This window comes from Hyperoodon ampullatus, assembly GCF_949752795.1.
Source record: "Hyperoodon ampullatus genome assembly, chromosome: 3".
In the NCBI taxonomy this organism is placed as follows: Eukaryota; Metazoa; Chordata; class Mammalia; order Artiodactyla; family Ziphiidae; genus Hyperoodon; species Hyperoodon ampullatus.
This window is the reverse complement of record NC_136916.1, coordinates 168,524,184-168,541,873: the sequence shown is the minus strand read 5'-3', so window position 1 is coordinate 168,541,873 and position 17,690 is coordinate 168,524,184. Positions and strand designations below refer to the sequence as shown.

At 53.1% G+C, this 17,690-nt stretch overlaps 1 protein-coding gene across 2 annotated transcripts in view; it reads right to left on the bottom strand.

The window, feature by feature from the left end:
• Positions 1-17,690, bottom strand: part of SLC24A4 (solute carrier family 24 member 4) — a gene marked incomplete at both ends in the record, with an annotated part of 178,662 nt that overhangs the window by 34,847 nt on the left and 126,125 nt on the right. The window contains 9 exons of one of the 2 annotated variants that reach the window (XM_079698874.1): positions 3-195; positions 2,847-3,016; positions 7,917-8,059; positions 9,895-9,948; positions 11,543-11,568; positions 14,561-14,635; positions 15,448-15,551; positions 16,084-16,168; positions 17,442-17,516. In XM_079698874.1, the coding sequence (XP_079555000.1) occupies positions 3-195; positions 2,847-3,016; positions 7,917-8,059; positions 9,895-9,948; positions 11,543-11,568; positions 14,561-14,635; positions 15,448-15,551; positions 16,084-16,168; positions 17,442-17,516 (925 nt within the window). The remainder of the gene's footprint in view (positions 1-2; positions 196-2,846; positions 3,017-7,916; positions 8,060-9,894; positions 9,949-11,542; positions 11,569-14,560; positions 14,636-15,447; positions 15,552-16,083; positions 16,169-17,441; positions 17,517-17,690) is intronic. The other variant, XM_079698875.1, reaches the window with a different exon arrangement.

Sequence of the window (17,690 nt, the reverse complement as noted above, 5' to 3'; positions counted from 1 at the left end):
ACCGGGCATGGAGAAGGGGGACAGGAACGCGGCCTCGACCAGCTCTGGCTCCGGGGGTGGCGGCGGCTGTTCCCCCTCCCGCTGCAGCTCTGCAGGGTTTTCCACAGGAACGTTCCCGTTCTCGATGCTCTCGGGTCTCCCGTTCTGAAGTGGCTTGCTGCTCACACCGTTTGCCGAGTTGATCAGCCTCTGCCTCTGTGTGGACAGGAGGCAAGACAGACACCCAGGTGTGTGACAAAGTGTCACCCTGTTGCTTTGTTCCTCCCATGTGGCAGCCCTTAAAGGTTTCGAGAACGCCGCCCCTGGAGATGGGTTTGCCTGAAAAATGGCCCAAGGACCTTGGACTCCAGCTAAGTTTGCTCATTTCCACTTGGACCAATACCAGCGAGGGTATCAGTCAGAGCCCTGGGCCTCCTCTTCTTAGCGCCAACCTGACAACCCATCCCATGTCACTGGATGACAGCGATCATTCTGCATCCCCCAGTAGATGGTCATAAACCACCTGAAGACAGTCACACAGGAGAGACTGCATAGTTTAAAAAAATTTTCTTTCCACACAAAAAGTGCATTTATATTATGAGTCCAACAGCTCAATGATGGTTCACATCAAGATACAGAACATTTCCAGCCCCTCCAAAGACTCCTTTAGGGTCTCCTCTCTCCAGGGGTAACCAAGGTAACTCCATTCTGACTTTTATAAACATCAATTAGTTTTTCCTGAACTTGAGCTTCCTATAAATGGATTCAAAGAGTACATATTATTTTATGTCTGGCTTCTCTCACTCAGCTGAGTATCTGTGAGGTTCATCCATGTTGCTGCACACATCAGTCATTTGATATTTTTCAGGGCTGTATAGTAGTACATCCTGTGAATAACACACAACGTATCCTTTGCTTGTTGATGGGCATTTAGGTTATTTCCCCTTTTTGGTTATCATGAAGAATGCCATGAACATTTGTGTACATGTCTTTTTGTGGACATATGCGCTCATTTCTCCTGGGTATTTATCTAGGAGTGGGATTGCTAGGTCATAAGGTAGGTGCAAGTTGAACCATTTTACACTCACACCAGCAACAGATTACAATTTCAGTTGCTTCCCATCCTGGTCAACGTTTGATACTGTCAATCCTTTTCATTTTAGCCATTCTGGTGGATGGGCGGTGGTATCTAATGGTGGTTTTAATCTGCATTTCCCTAACAACTAATGATGTTGAGCATCCTGATTGGGTTAGTGGCCATTCGGAAGACCTCTGTTGTCCAAGTCTTTTGCCACGTGAAATGGGTGTGCTCTGAACCAACCCTTCCCCTTCCCTCCCCCACCTCCTTGTAGCTATTGACCAAGTCTGCCTCCTTTCTACCCAAGCAGAAGCTGACTTTGCTCGCCAAGACTGTGGGTTTCTACGAAACCAGGGAAATGTAGAGGCCCCATTTCAAGAAATCAACAGGTTTTCATGCTCCCAAGAATCTGTTTGCCTTTGCACAGCTCATCTTTGTCTGGCTCCCATTAAAAATATTTATGGATCAGCTTTAGGCCTTGTGGGTAACGATCATCACACATGGACACGTATATCCTTCCCAGTTACTTCAGCAGGAGACCAAGAGTCAGTAAACATGTCCCCAAGGCAATACTCCACAACTGTGTGCCTAACACTTACCCTTATGGTTACTGGAAGCAAAAAGAGGGGGGAAAAAGTCATTATTACTTAAAATGGAGGCACGTTATTTTTCCAAAAGAAAGAGGAATTGACCATTAACTGCCTTCATGTTGGTTTTAGCCAGGGACTCCTAAATCATGAAGTCTAGGGTTGAGTGGAAATTTAAAACTTTTTTTCCTACACGTGTGTCCACAACATTTAGCCCACCAAAAAGAGCAAAGTGATCTACAACTGAGACTCAGGGCCAGACATGGAGGCATAGTATCTTGCTACCCAAAAAGAGTGAAATGAAAGGTCATCCTTATTAAAAACAAAACAAAAACAAACAAACAAACAAAACCCCCAAATAGCTGTGCAAGGACAGAATTGTAAGGAGGTGGGACATGCCCCAGTAGGAACATGAATGGTAACAATGGGAGGGGGTCATGACTCGAGCTTAATAGGAATCAATAGAGAATTATACTTGAAAAAGAAATCTGCAGCCATGAGGTTGTATTAAAAGAGGCATATTGAGCTTCCCTGGTGGCGCAGCGGTTGAGAGTCCGCCTGCCAATGCAGGGGACACGGGTTCGTGCCCCGGTCCAGGAAGATCCCACATGCCGCGGAGCGGCTGGGCCCGTAAGCCATGGCCGCTGAGCCTGCGCATCTGGAGCCTGTGCTCCGCAACGGGAGAGGCCACAACAGTGAGAGGCCCATGTACCGCAAAAAAAAAAAAAAAAAAAAGAGGTGTAGGTTACAACACGAAGGAGGTGACGGATCCACATGCTGAGAGAGACAAACCAGAAGGTTTCTGAGTTTCCTTCTAGAGTTGCTCTACTCACAGAGAACAGGTGTGTATTCATTCTTTTTTTGCCCTGAGTAACAGTTAAAATAAACAATCCATACTTCAGACTAGCCTTTCTCCAATTAGTTTTACTCTAGTACTTGACCAAATACTTAGTGGAACATGGCAGGTGTGGTATTTGATTGCTACCTGCCTTAAAATCCTTCCCGATGAGACCATTTGCTGCCTGTGGGTGAGGTTTGGGCTTCCTTCCTTCAACAGGTGTGGCAATAAATGCCAGCCTGGCAGAGGACACCCCAGGCCCAACACCAGAAAGTGTGCTGACAAGCCAGGGCCTCGTCACACTGCCAGAACTCATCCAAGGCCACTCACTCTCACGGTCTCATGGTCCTTGAAGCCAACTCACCTCGTTAATTATGATCCTGCTGGCCATCCGCAGACGAGTCCTGGGCGCAAACTTATTGGTGATCATTAGGCGTAAGCCTGCTTCCGGGAAGGTGAACTTGGGAGGGCTGGAGCTCATGACCTCATCCACCATCACCACTGGGCTTTTGCTGTACTGCGGTTCCTCCTTCACTACATTGAGCACAAAGCCATGATTAGTGCTGAGATCCCCCGGGGCAAAACCCGAGGGCTGGGGCGACTGACTTCCCCTCTCGGGAGCAGACTTCTTGGACTGTGGTCTCGGCAGCCGGTAGCCACCTGGAAGCCTGGCTGCGGCTCCTCCCCTTAGTCAAGTGGGCCCCTGGGTCTGAACCGCCTGCAAGCACTGGACAGAGCCCCAAAGTCCCCCTGTTACAGGACCACTCCCCCATCTCCACTGCCAGCCCCTCTGCCAATCGATGCCCCTCTCTTCTGGGGCCCAGTCCTGGCTAATGGCAAAAGGGTCTTTCAGTTCCTCATTTAAGCCTCACAGGGCAGCCCACCTACAAAGCGGACAGGATCCCTGCCACCTCTCACCCCTGACTCTGAGAGGACCTTTCTTTCCCGCTGTTTACAGAGGCTCAGACAAAACTTTACAAATTGACAAGGGCCCCCTGGAATGGAAAATGCTGGGAGGCACCAGAGAGCACCGGCTCTAAACTTCCCATGAGGCCACCTGCTCTGTCTTAGAGGAACCATCTCCACCTGGCACAAAAGGATGCTTCCAAATTTGTTCTCCATGAGGTAGGCAGTGAGGTCAAAGATCTGGCTCACAGGCCCTGGGCGAGGCAGCTGAGACCCAGGAGAAGCCTGCTTGCAGAGGGTGCACGGAGAGCCGCTGGCCGAGCCCAGTGTCTCCAGTAAAACCAGCACCCTCCAGCAGGGAGGCCACTCTCTCTGACCCTTTGCTTCCACTCATGAGGCTGAAGAACACACCTCCCCAGTGCCCAGACCTGCCCTGCCACCTTCCCAAACATGCTCCAAGCTCGAGTCCTGGGGGGTTTGACATTTAATTCCAGAGCCCCAGAGGGTCCAGAAACACAAGCACTCCAGAACACAGCACACAGAAGCAGGGGGGCTTTCCCCTCCAAGGGGCTATCAAGGCAGATGTGCCCACCCCTCTCCACTGGTCACCAGCTCCCGGTGGGTGTCCCTCCTGGGTAACAGGGTAACCAGGAGTAGTCGAGCGCAAACCTGAGCAAGAGTTAATGGCACAAACACAAACAAATGCACACCAGCCACACACACACCCTCACCAAAGAGGCAGCAAGGCTCAGCAGACAGGAGGTGTGTGGTTAGAACCAAAGCCAGGAGGACCATGCATTTTTTTTTGGAGACAGACACTAACCGCCAACAAGGCGTGTGCGTTGGACTCACGGATTTTGCTTTTTAAATGCATGTGTTATCGCTTGGATGAAAGCAGATTACTTACAATTTAGAAGAGGAGAAGAGTTAAGGAGACAAAGGCCAACAGAGATTGCCAGAGATGATTAGCGTGCGGTGGACACCGGGGAGTCTGGGGCAGCATTCTCGAGGGTGGCCCAGATGCCAGGGGGTTATGTGAAGGAGGGTGTTAGTAGAGGGGCTTCGATGCTCGGGGCTTCTGGCCTTCTGGACGGCCCCTCTCCTGACTCGGTCCCACTCTGAGGATCGGGAGCCCCCGTGCCCGCTGCCCCGCCCTGCTGCAGGAAACCTTCCCTCCTCTGGAGCCTCCACCTCAGAGGGAGGGGGAAACCAGCAAAACAGCTGCAGGCTCTGTGGGTAGAGCCAGCCCTATCATGGGCACCACCTGGGGGAACAGTCGAGCTCAGGAGGAGGGAAGAGCCATGATACCTGACTTCTCAGGCACCTTGTCCTGGCACCGCCCACCAAGTGGCAGCACAGGGTGATATGGCCAAGCCAAGGGCGCCTGCCCAGCAGGTAACCCAATCAAGTATAGCATGTTTCTTGGGCAGTTCAGCCTAAGGCCAGGTATCCTTCCCTCTCTCCCTGCTCCAAGCCAAAGTTGTGTCTAGGGCCAGGGCAGCTTGGAAAGGTCCCAGAGTGAGCCCAGCCAGTGGTCAAGATGGCCTTGGTTGTCAGTCCGTGTTCAAGGCCACCTGACAGCCAACAGGGAGAGGCAGGACCCCCAGCCGTGATAGGACACGAAGGGGTGCCTTCCTGCCTTTGTCACCTTTTCTTGGTGTATCGTGCTCTGCTTTTTTGAGCTGAACTGAAGTGTAATGTAAAAAATGTGTAAAACTTGTAGGGAAAAACCCCCCCAAACAACTGTACGCAGAACAAAGTTGGAGGAATGCTATTTCCCTCAAGAGAGCAAACTGGCTCGAGCTGACTTGGTGAGCTGAACTGTAGGACCTTTAAGAACATTTAAGTACATAAAGGTATTTAATAGAAGTGGGGGTAAAAAGGCAGTGTGTCCTCTCCTGTCAAGAGGTTGGGTTAAAAATGTTTGATTTTACATATACGGGGAAATACCAAAGCTGATACCAGCAAAGTCAGGGGTGTGCGTGTGTGTGTTTTCCTGAAATAAGTTAGTAGCCAGCAATCTTTGACAATCCTGGATGGGGTAGTTTACACGACCTGCCTGAAGGCTGAGGACCAGGGGAGAGAAGCTCCGAGTTGGAAAGATTCTGTGGCAGCACCGTGAGAAAAGGCAAAGTCCCGAAGCCCCCGGTCTCCTCAGGCCCCTCCCCACCCCCCGGGGTGGTATAGGCGCTCCTTCTCCCTGCCCCTGTCAGTCTGTCTGCTTCTAGCGGACAGTGCCCTGCACACGGCCCTCTGGGAGGGAAGGCGCATCCACCAACTGGGGCTGTATCTCTGGGTTTCCCACCTCTCCAGTTCCAGGCCTGCATCCCCCCAACCTCCCAAATCTTTTCCTCCATGGCCTTTATCTAAGCGCATTCACCCTGATGAGAGCTGGATGGAGACCTATCTTCGCACCTTTCCCTGTGCCTGGGGGGTAATCCTGTGTCTAATCTTCCAATTTTTTAGAAACTGCCCTGGGCTTCGAAATTTGGGGAAAAGCAATAAACTTGTGGGAAATCCTACTGTCGTGGGTACAAAAGTGAGGGAGACAGGCCACCAGGGAGCACCTGGAAAGGCCCCGCATGGGCTGTGGCCTTGGGGCAGCCGGGGCAGCCGGGATCTCTGTGGAAGAGGAAGTGGCTCACGTCCCTGCCCCGTGGCACTGGGGATGGGCCTCTTCCATCAGCCACAGGGGCGGCAGGTAGCTCCCGGGGCTGCCACCTGAGGATGCGGCTATTTCCCACCGGCCTGAACGGTTCCGCATGTGGAATCTCTCTTCTTGCCACAGAGGTCCAGAGGACCCCAGGAGCACTGATCTCCCTGGACGAGGGCGGCCAGGAGCAGCCTCTGTCTTAAGAAACTGTGGGTGGGGACGTGCCTTGGAGCCGTGGTGTCCGTGGAGCTAAAATCCAGACCAGCAGCCACGCTATTCCCTTCCCTTCTGAGACTGTCCTGGAAACGGGCTCTCCCCCAGGGCAGCCTGCTCGAGCTCAAGGAACAGGACACACGGCACAGCCCCACCCTCTGCAGGCCTCCTTTCTCACCCCGCCCGCGGGTGGGCCTCAGCAGCCAGGCTGTGGCCTTGGCCGCACTCACACCCTTTCCCCACCAGCCTCCCTCCTCCCACGTGGAGAAATCCACCCCTCACTCAGCACCCACGACAGGTGCCTTCCTCCTGGGGGTTACCTGGGACGGGACAGAACATGCTTGCCCAGAGCGCACATGGGGGGAGCTCCTACCCTGACCCACCGCAGGGTGGAGGCTGGGGAGAGGGCCTAGGAATATCGATTTCGGCCTCCACGTGTCCCAGACACTGGCAAACAGTCCGCTCTGAGACATCAGTGACACCACAGAGGAATTAAAGTCACCTGAAAGAGGGGGTGACTTGCCCAAGGCCATGAGGAATAAAGGAGAAATACTCCTCGGGTAGCTGGTCCAAGGGGCTCTCTCCTGGTTAAAGGAGGCCTCTAGCAACACTGTGGGTGGAACTCAACAATGCCAGCTTACGCTGTTTTTTTCCAGATCTTAACTCCAGGAATCTATTCAGGCCTTAACACAGGTCTTGGATGGGAAACAGTGTGAACTCGCTCGCCGTCCTGGCAGCTGTCCCCACAGATGGAGTCACCTGGTAACTGGCTGGATTAAGGGTTGAGGACAAGGTTTCCAAGGCAGGAGCCGGTTGGTCCCAGACATTTGGGGAACCTGACAGACACGGGCGGGCTCCGGAGGCCCAGAACCCCCAGACAAGGGGCCAAAGAGAAGCTGAGGAGACCAGACCACAGTCCCCAGGGGAAGGGGCTCCCACCAGGGCTCTCGGGGTGGGTCTGGAAGTCCTTGAAGCTCCGTGGCATCCTTCCCGACCTTGCTGTTCATCTGGGCAAGGAGCCGGTGGTCTCTCTAGAACAGAGCTCTCCAGAACTGGGCCTGGCATTTGAGAAACCACAGGGAGACCGAGCCTGCTCTGCCTTCCCAAGTCCTCAGCTTCCTGTCACTGGCCTTTGACGTGGGTCAGAGATGTAATTCACTGCATTTCAGGAAAGCCGAGGAGGGCTTGAGACTTCCTCGGGAGGCTTGGGGCGATCCCCGAGGACGTGACTGTGGACTCTTTTTTTTTTTTTTTTCTTTTTGCGGCACGTGGGCCCCTCACCGCTGCGGCCCCTCCCGTTGTGGAGCACAGGCTCCGGACGCGCAGGCTCAGCGGCCATGGCTCATGGGCCCAGCCGCTCCGCGGCATGTGGGGGATCCTCCCGGATCGAGGCACGAACCCATGTCCCCTGCATCGGCAGGCGGACCCCCAACCACTGCGCCACCAGGGAAGCCCTGTGACCGTGGACTCTTGATTCATCCTTCTCCCATCGAAGTAAACGCCCATCTGAGCCACACTTCCTAAATGACGCGCCCTCCTCATTTAGGGTCCCGTGGCCAAGGGGAAGAGTGACAATTCAGAGGGAGTGTGTGTGCACACGGAAGAGAAGGGCAGAGTACTTGCAATGACACGGCTTGCCCGCTCCTGTCTGCTCAGCCTTACCTTGCCCCAGCAATGGCATGGAAGGGTCATCAGAGCTACTATCACAGTAATCATTACCATCCTCCAGCTCACTGTTGACCGTGTTGCCATTTGCAATGGTCTTTTGTTTGACTGTGAAGAAGGCCTGCATCTTCACATTGTACCTGCAAGTCAGTTAAGGCGGGAGGTCAGAGCTGCGGGGTGGACTGCGCAGGACCCTCCCCCACCTTCCCCTGTGCACCTGCAGTGAGCATGGCCCTGGGGGAGCCGGTGGGGGGCTGAGGCTTTTCAACCCAGCTGACAGAGGCTCCTGACAGGAACCTTGGGATAATGTGCAGTCGCAGGGGGTCTGCTCCTCCCGAGCGGGCCTCCTGGGGCCAGAGGAGACCTTCAGCCCAAGAAAATGACTGACGCCTACTTCTGCGTGCTATAAACCTGTCCTGACAAAAGAAGTTCAGCCCAGCCTCGCAACAGGCTCGAAGCAGGTGTTCCCAGGCCTGGCCTTGCTCCCGTGGGCTGCCTGGGGGCCCTTCCCTGTACCATCCCAGCCAGCGCTGCTGCCCACACCGAGAAGAGACTCCATCCCAGACCCCGGGCTGGCGGCCCCACTGTAATGCACTCAGAGAGGAGACGGTTTAAGGACCATTCTCTTGCAGTTTGACAGCTTATCACCCATTTTTATAAAACATTATAAACGTTTTAGGTCAACGGGGGGATTCATAGCGTCGTAAACCTCAGGGGTGTTTTCCTTTTTAATTACCTGCGGAGGTGTGAGGAGAAAGTTACAAACCTGAATGTGGCTTAGCTCATGGGTAGCCTTTTTTTTTTCTTTTAATTGTAGAAAAATACATACCACATAAAATTTGCCATTTTAACTATTTTCCTTTTTTTTTTTTTTTTTTTGTGGTACGCGGGCCTCTCACTGCTGTGGCCTCTCCCATTGCAAAGCACAGGCTCCGGACGCGCAGGCTCAGCGGCCATGGCTCACGGGCTCAGCCGCTCCGCGGCATGTGGGATCTTCCCGGACCGGGGCACGAACCCGTGTCCCCTGCATCGGCAGGCGGACTCTCAACCACTGCTCCACCAGGGAAGCCCTACTTTCCATTTTTAAGTGCACAATTCAGTGGTAGTAATTACATCTGTAAGGCTGTGCAACCATCACCACTATCTAGTTCCCAAATTTTTAGCATCCCGAACAGAACTCTGTTCCCGTTCACCACGAGTCATTAATTACTCCCTCCCCTGAGCACCTGGTAATCAATCTTTAATTTGCTGCCTGCCTCTAGGAGTCTGAGTCTCCTCAGCACCTCACATAAGTGGAACCGCACAGTATTTGTCCTTTTGTGACTAGATCCCTTTCACTCAGTATAACATTCTCAAGGTTCATCCACATTTGTGGCATGAGTCAGAATTTCCTTCCCTTTTTATGGGTGAATATTAATTCATCATGGGTAGTTTTGAGATGATTCTGACCTGGGCAGCTTCTGGAGGGCCTCAGGGTACACAACCCTGGCGCCAAGGTCTGCATCTTTAGAACTACAAGTGGTGCCGGGTGCAGTTGTGCAAGGTGGCAGCCCCGAGAGGTGGCATTTTATGAAGTCTGACAAAATGGAGGTGCACAGCTCTTTCAAAAGAGTGGCATTAAATTATCAGGCGATTTAGAGACAGAACAGAAGAGCGGTCACCCTGGGGCATGGGCCAGGGGTGTGGCCCGGGCTGGGAGAGAGGTCCCCGTTTGCTATTTGTTTTGGGAGTGGCCTCAACCTCCCCCCGACCAGCCAGCCACCTACCCCGGCCCAAGTGCAGACAGCACCCTAACACAGAGTCTGACTATCTCTCTCCCACTCTGGCTGCCCCAGCAGGGTGTCCCCCAGACAACTGGGGTGGCCAAAAGTGACCGCAAGGGCTGAAGGAGGTTTTCTTCCTGCTCGGACAAAAGGCTAAAGCAGGATGTGAAACCAGGGGTGAGGCAGCCCAGAAGAGGAGAAAGGGCACTTACTTCATGATCAGAATGTAAAACACGTACAAGATGATGAGCACCAGGCCTTCCCACCTCAAAGACAGAAAGGAGACTGGTTAGAGCCAGGAGGCCCGTGGCGCTGAAGGCTGGGAGCGACCAGCACGGCGGGCGGAGCAGGGTGCGTGGTCCTGTCACCTTCCTTGACCCAGCGCCCGGCCCAGGACCCAGGCATGCTGGTGAGCCACCCAGCCCCCAGCCGTCCTGCAATCTGAAGCTCGCTTGGTAACAGAGAAGGCTGAGGGTGGGGCCTTCTCAACTACAGGGGGTCTCATCTACACGGCTCAGGAGGAGTTCCCCTAGCTACCTAGAAAAAGGAGGGCCCAGGGCCACCTCATCCCAGACTCAGGGAGGGGAGTGGCCTGGAGTCATGACGCTAAGAGGCCCTATGGTCACCCGAGATTCTGGCCGGCGACAGGAGAAGCTGTGGGTGTAGGTGGGAAGGGACCCTAAGAACTGCCTGAAGAGATGGGCCAGTCACAGGAGCCTCTTGGGCCAAACACGGGGGCTGGGCTGGGTGGGGGTCTTTCTGGGGTGCACTCTTATCGCCGTCCTGCAGAACCAGCGTTCAACCCCACACATGGTGGGGATTTTTGTAGCTCAGAACACAAGCCTCTGAGGAGTCACACAGCTTAATTTGTTGGGTCATCTGACAAGTGTGTCCTGAAGACCTACTATGTGCCCGACATGAGCTACAGTCATCTTGGGGAGCTCTTCCTCTGCTAGCCCAGAGCCCAGCAGAGCCACAAAGGGGTCTGATGACCAGACCACCTCCTCAAAACTCCATCTGCAGGTGAGGAAAAGGAGACCCAGAAAGGGAGAGATTTCTTGGCTCACACGGTGGGTTAGGACCCAGACCCAGGATGCTCTCTGGGCCCATAGCACGCAGCCGCTCGCATCAGTTCTCCTGAATCTATGCCCAACAAATAACCACATACAGGAGGCAGATCTGAATCGTGGTCAATGAAGAGAACAGTTTTTATGGCTTATGGATGTAAGATACATTCATGCCCTATAAATTAAAGTGGCAATATCAACCTCTTTAAACGTTTGTGCTTTATGTATCTTGATTAAGAAATCACTTCCTACCTCCATATCATAAAGATGAGTCCCTATATTCTACCCTAAATTGTTTTAATTTTGCTTTTCACAGCGAGATCTTTAATCCATCTGGGATTTATTCTTGTATAAGGTGTGAGAGAAGGAGCTGATGTTATTTTATTCTATATGAATTCCTCGTTTTTGTAGTATGAGGACCTCTCCCGCCTCCCCCAACTCACTACCTTGTCACGATTCCTGTCGTATCCCCCAGCCCAGAACTGGGCCCATTACTGGGTTCTCAGTTCCATATTGGCCTATGCTTATCCCTGTGCAAAACACCATACTGTTTTCATTATTTCAGCTTTATAATATATCTTGATATCTGGCAGGGTGGGAATACCAAGGGAAACAATCTTTGTCACTTTGAAAGGATAAATAAAGGCATGACTGCTCAGAATGATACCATTTTTACTTTCACAAGTTCATAAACTTATGTTTGTAAAAATAATTTTAAAAAAGATTCAATGAACCGGACAAGCAAGGATACTAACAAAAAAGGAACAACAAGAAACAAACTTTAAAAACTTACCACACAATTTCTTCATCATATATGAACTGGAAGGCAAAAGAAACAAAGGGCGGGGCGACAGATTTATTCCAAAAGAAGAACGAACGCAGACCTCTAAGCACCCAGAGCCAACACATAGGCTAGTTACATGTTTCACAGAAAGCTGGCTCTTCTCTCCATGTCTGGGTTTCTCAAACATAGAAGGTGACCTTTCCTTAGTGGAAACCTTGGTCAGTAGATGCTGCAGTATGAGGTCTCGGGTGGGTTTCCAAAGAGAACTGGCCTGTGCTACCAACAGTCCAAGTAGCCACTGGGGCCAACCTGGCAGGGGTCTGCCCTCATTAATGGAACAGAGTTGCTGAAATCAAGAATCTTAAAAACTGAAAAGGCATCTCTGTATGTATGTATGTTTGTGTCTATCTACCTACCTACCTACCTATCTATCATCTATCTATCGATCGATCTGTGGTAGCTCTGTGTGTGTGGGTGGGGAGGAAGGGGTGTCATTTTTTTTTTTTTTTTTTTTTTTTTTTTGTGGTACGCGGGCCTCTCACTGTTGTGGCCTCTCCCGTTGCGGAGCACAGGCTCCGGATGCACAGGCTCAGCAGCCATGGCTCACGGGCCCAGCCGCTCCGCGGCATATGGGATCCTCCCAGACCGGGGCACGAACCCGTATCCCCTGCATCGGCAGGCGGACTCTCAACCACTGCGCCACCAGGGAGGCCCAGGGGTGTCATTTTTTTAAAAATAAAGAGTAACCCCTTTGGAAACTCTGAAGGCAAAGGACCCATTTGTACCATTTGAAGGGAGGCCATGGGTGATGGTGGGGATGCCGTGGCTTCCTAAGAGGGCACTGACATTGCCCAATTCCACCCAGCATTGCCTACGTGGGACACGGATGAATGATGCTTCTGTGGTCCAGGGGAGGAGTCCTGTGACGGCCCCAGCCAGGCCCAGTGCACACAGGAAGGTGGAGGAGCAGTGCCCACCAATCTGATCTTGGAGACACGGGATGCCAGGAGAGACCAGGGAGATGTTGTCTGGACTTGGGCCCATTGTACCCCTCTCCTGGCTGTCATGGCAGGCAGCACACACAGAATCTGCTTTGGGAAGTCACTTCGGAGAGGGTCCTCCTGGCTGGGCATTGCTGTGAGGCTCCCCAAACTCAAGCCTCTGAGGAAGAGGCACTCAATAGAGGGGAGCCCAGTGCCACCACCTGGGAAACCTGGGGGACATTTATGGGGATAGTTTCAGTTTTTATAACCCAATGGAGGGCTACTGGCATTTAGAGGCAGTGAAGGCCCGGGGTGCTAGTCAGCCTAGAGCGTGTGAAATGGTTCTACCAGAGGAATTCTCCCGTATTTGGCACACGTCTTAAATGTCCTGCTAGATATTTAGGCAAGCAGAAAAAAAAATGACCTCAGCCTCAACCTTAATTCCATTTTGCAAATCAAAGTATTCTTACATGGTTTTAGTAAATACTTAATTTTCTAGTGAGTTAACTGTCATGCAAATGGAGGGATGATTGTACTTGGCTCTGTTTAGGATTTTATCAGGAGTCATTCATAATTTTGGAAAATCACATCATCAAGGTCGGCACTGCTCATGGGGTTGCCAGCCCAGCATACCAGCCTCAGTCTGCACTGGTAGCTGTAGGGCCTGGAGATTTCCCATATGGGGGCAATGAATCACATCATTCAACATTCTAGCACCTTCATGCCCAAACATTTACACATTGAAAGATGTATTCTTTTATTATGAATTACTTTTATTTGTCCTTTATGGTATAGTTTGGGCATTATATTGATTTTGTAAAATTGTGTATAGGTAGATAGTTTTATCTTTAACTTTCATTTTTGGGGGGTGTGGTGAGCAGCCTCTCAGGTGTCTCGATGATCCCACTGCCTGATCTTCATGCTCGCCTGTGTGCGTGGCCTGAACTTAGGGATTTGCTCGTAACAGAATATGGCAACAGCGATGGGCTGTCACTTCCGAGATTCGGTTGCAAGCAGACTGTGGCTTCCAGCTTGGTGCCTCCTCGCCCCTGCTGGGAGGGAAACCAGTCCCCAGGCCGAGAGCTGCACCGTGGAACAGCTTGAGGCCGGCCTGCAGCCTAGCGAGTGATCCTGAAAGCAGGTCGTTGCCCACGGGAGCCTTGACATAACTATACCATGGCCAACGCCTGTGAGCCAGAGGGCTCGGCTAAGCCACTCCCAGATTTGATGCATAGAAAATGGGAGCAAGAAAGGTTTGCTCTTTTAAACTGCTGAGTGTTAAGGGAAATTTGTTACACAGCAACAGATAACTAATACAAGGGTCATGATTATCAAAGCCAGTTGGCTCTAGATGTTCTTAGGTTGAGAACTGTCACTCTAGGGCACGCTCCATACTCTGAAATCTGGGCATGCCATGTGCATCTGCCCTCTTGAAAATGACCTGCCCTCATGCCACCACTTTAAAGCTCCTTTTGGATGGAAGCTGTTCCCCTGTGGATGACATGGTCCTTCCTTGGCAGTAACCTGTGTCATGGGCTGTGTCACTGTCATGTGCCATGATGTACCTGAGCCCTCAGGGATCCCTGTTTCAGTCCCTCTGCCTTTTCTGCCCATATCCTTGCTCCCAGCTGCCAACCCTGATTGCTCCCAGCTGGCCTCTCTTCCCTGCTCCGCGGTAAGGCGGGAAACCAGACACTCTGCTCTTTAGTAAATGGGCTCTAAGTGAGGATCTGAAGGCCTCTGATGAGCATGTGCTTGAGCTTAACTGCATCAACTGTATGATGCCTTCTTTAGCTTTTTCAAGGCCTTTGTGCCCTCAAGGTGGTACCTGGATGTGATGGATAAGCAAAGCATCAGGTATGAGATTTTCAGGACACGGAGGTACGGTGGTGGGAGACTGGTCAACACGACTGCAGTGAGTGGCCAGCACACCCCAGGGTAGGGCCGCTGTGGGTTCTCTGTTTCTAGTGCCAGGGACAGAGGTGGGCAGGGCCCTGGTGCCTTTGCAGAGGCGGGGGGCGGAGGGGGTGGGAAGGTAACTCACGGCAATGAGCACAATGACAGAGAGGGTGTAGTACACAGAGTCTCGGCACACGGCCCACCACGTCAGATGGATCACCTGCTGAGCAAAGGGCCATCAGCTGTTACTGGCTGGCGAGATGGGGTACGGGGGCCGGGGGACACTGCTGGGGGGCTCCCACCACCCCCAGACCCCTGCAGGTGCAGACATATGTCCACGGAGCTCATCTTAACTGTGCCACCAGAACCACATCTTGTCTGGCCGTTCAAGGCTACCCTGTGCTCTTTGTCACATTTGGGGATGGAATGATACCACATCATGCTCCTAAGTGATGGCACAGCTGCCCCCTGTTCCTCCAAGGTGACCACATGGCATGTTTCCCAGCAGAAGCCAGGGGGAGAGGCCAGAGGCATTCACTCTTCCCTCCGATGTTCGAACCTTCCGGGGGTGACTGGCTGCCCACCTCTACCTCCCTTGGCTGGGCGGGGCCTACCCTTGAGCCTGACTCTCTGAGATTGAGTCTAATGTCCCCCTGGGGCTCTGAGGGCCAGGAAGATGCGATGGGGTTTCAACAACAAGCCAGCTTCGTGCGTCCTGTGGGGAGGCCGAAGGCGGGCCCCAACTATGTGCAAAGTCTAGCTCAGGGTCAGAGTTACAGGAGACGCCTCTTAAATATTTACTGCTGTTGAATGAACGCTCCCCCCTTGGACCAGCCACAGAGCTGACGCTCTTCCTGCTCTCAGACCCACCGGTGGAAGGAAGGTAGCACAGCCCTGCTACCCATGAGGAAGCAGGCTCGGAGAGGAAACCGTTTCTGACAGCCACAGCACTTACGGGCTCGGCTAGGGCTGGGCCTTGGGCCTCCCCGCGCTGTCCCTATGTCATTTCGTACGGAGAGAGAGACCACTGACCTGCCCTGCGGATAATCCACAAACTCCAATTATACATAGGATGTTGAACACAGCAGAGCCCACAATGGTCCCAACCCCGACATCTCCATGGGTGATGAACACACCTGGAAAGAGAAAGGCACAAACACTCCTCTGCAAAGCCCAGCCCTTCCCCTTCCTTAGACCCGGGCCGGCTCTGTGTCCCCCACCCCATGAACGGAGGGAAGCTGTTCTTATCAGAGAACACCAGCAACGCGGTTGAGGACAACAAAACCAGAGGTGGAAGTGCCCTCAGGGACCGGCTACTCTAATGCTCCCACTTTCTGAACAGCTTTATTGAGATGTAACTCACATGCCATAAAATTCACCCATTTAAAATGTCAATTCAGTGTTTTCTGGTCCAGTCACAGAATTATACAGTCATCACCACAATCTAATTTTAGAACGTTCACTTCACCCCCAAAAGAAACCCCATACCTGTTAGTACCCCACTCCCCTCACACCCCTGGGAACCACTAATTCACTTTCTATCTCTCTACTTCTCCCATTTTACAGATGAGAAAACTGAGACTCAGGCTGACAAATGCCCACACTAGTCTAGACACCAAACCTGGGCTCTCTCTGCATCCTGCGCCTCAGGGCGACGGGACTTCTTACCAATGACAGAGGCAAACAGCTCTGGCGTCGAGCTTCCTGCAGCCATGAAGGTGGCTCCAGCCACATCTTCGCTCAGATGGAGTTTCTGAAACAGAAGCGACCGCACACCCTCAGGCTGTAAGGTGGGGGCAGTAAACATGCTAACTGGACACTTGGCAGCCAGGGAGAGCCCAGGAGTGCAGCACCGTAGCCAGAGTCAAGCTCTTGGGCTGGCGGCCTCTCCTCCCTGCACCTCCTCCACACTGCCAGGCACTCAACCCAGAATCGCCTGTCCCCTTCCCCCATCTGTCCATTTCTGTTCACCCTCTGAGCCCTTAAATAACGTCTCCTTGATGAAGTCTTTCTAAGTGTCCACCACGAGCCAGCCACTGCCCTGGGACAGAGGGGCTGAAACACGAATCACGCAGTGAGGGTCTGAGGCCCATGCGCTTGCCTCCCCGCTAGATGATGAGGGCAAGGTTGGTCTTTTCCATCTTTGGATGTGCCTAGAACAGGGTCTGGTGCTCAGCGGGGAGTCCCCCAGTTTAGCACCCATCTCCTCTGGTGCTCACACAGACCTTGGGTACCAAGCGGACCTCCACACACCAGGTTGTGAGATGTGGAGGCCTCGGACGCACAGCCTGGCTCCTGCATCCCAGAAGGCCTTCTCAATGGCAGGCCCGACACCTGGCTGCTCACTTAAACAGACCCTCACATCCTGTCCCCAGGGCTGAGCCAGCACGGGACAGGGCTGGAACTGTCAAGGCCCACTCTGCTTGCGACACTGTGTTCTGGCCACAGAGGCCCATCCTCTGATCTGGAATGTGGGGCTGGAGGCTTCGGGTGCCCGGGAAAACCACGGAGATTCTGGGTCCGCCTGAATGCCAACTTGAAGGTGCCCACCTGTGGTTCTCAGAAGGCCCCCGGGCAGGCTGGCTCAGGGCAGAGTTCGGCCTCCTCCTGCCTTCACCTCCCAAAGCACTCCTGGGCAGCCTGGGCTCTGAAGCCACTGCGGAATCCAATCTCTGGGCCAGCACAACCTCCCCACTGAGCTTGCTACAGAAGGGGGTCCTCGGAAGGGCTGGAGCTCTGGGCTTGATGGAAAATGGGGTGGGGGCCCATCGCTGACCCCAGGTAGAAGCCCGGCCACCTCAGCCCTGCCGCAGAGGAGGTGCCACAGAGGTTCAGCCACTGAAGCACCTGTGATAGCTTTTAGCAGAATCCAAACCATGCTGCATCCTGTCCTGCCCCTCCCTGCCTCTGCCTGGGCCTGCTCCCTGCCCCGGTCCTTCTTGGCCTGGTACCGACACGCCACGTGTCAATCACCCCCAGCCCTGCACCCAGGCTTTGCCAAAGGGTCCTAAGTCCTTCCCACGTACCTCGCAGATCTTCTCTAGAGACGGAACGAAGAAGTCATCACACACTATGGCCAAGGCGTAGAACATGTACAGAGCCTGCGAAGGAAATGGGGAGACAGAGAGTGTCAGCCAGAACTCCTGCCACTGATGGGCGCGGCCAGGCGTCCATCACCCTCCAAACCAGCCTGCTCGGGCAGAGGCCAGTGACCAGAGGGAGGTACAGAGGAAAATTCTAGCACCACAGAGATGTGATTCCTCAATTCCCTCACT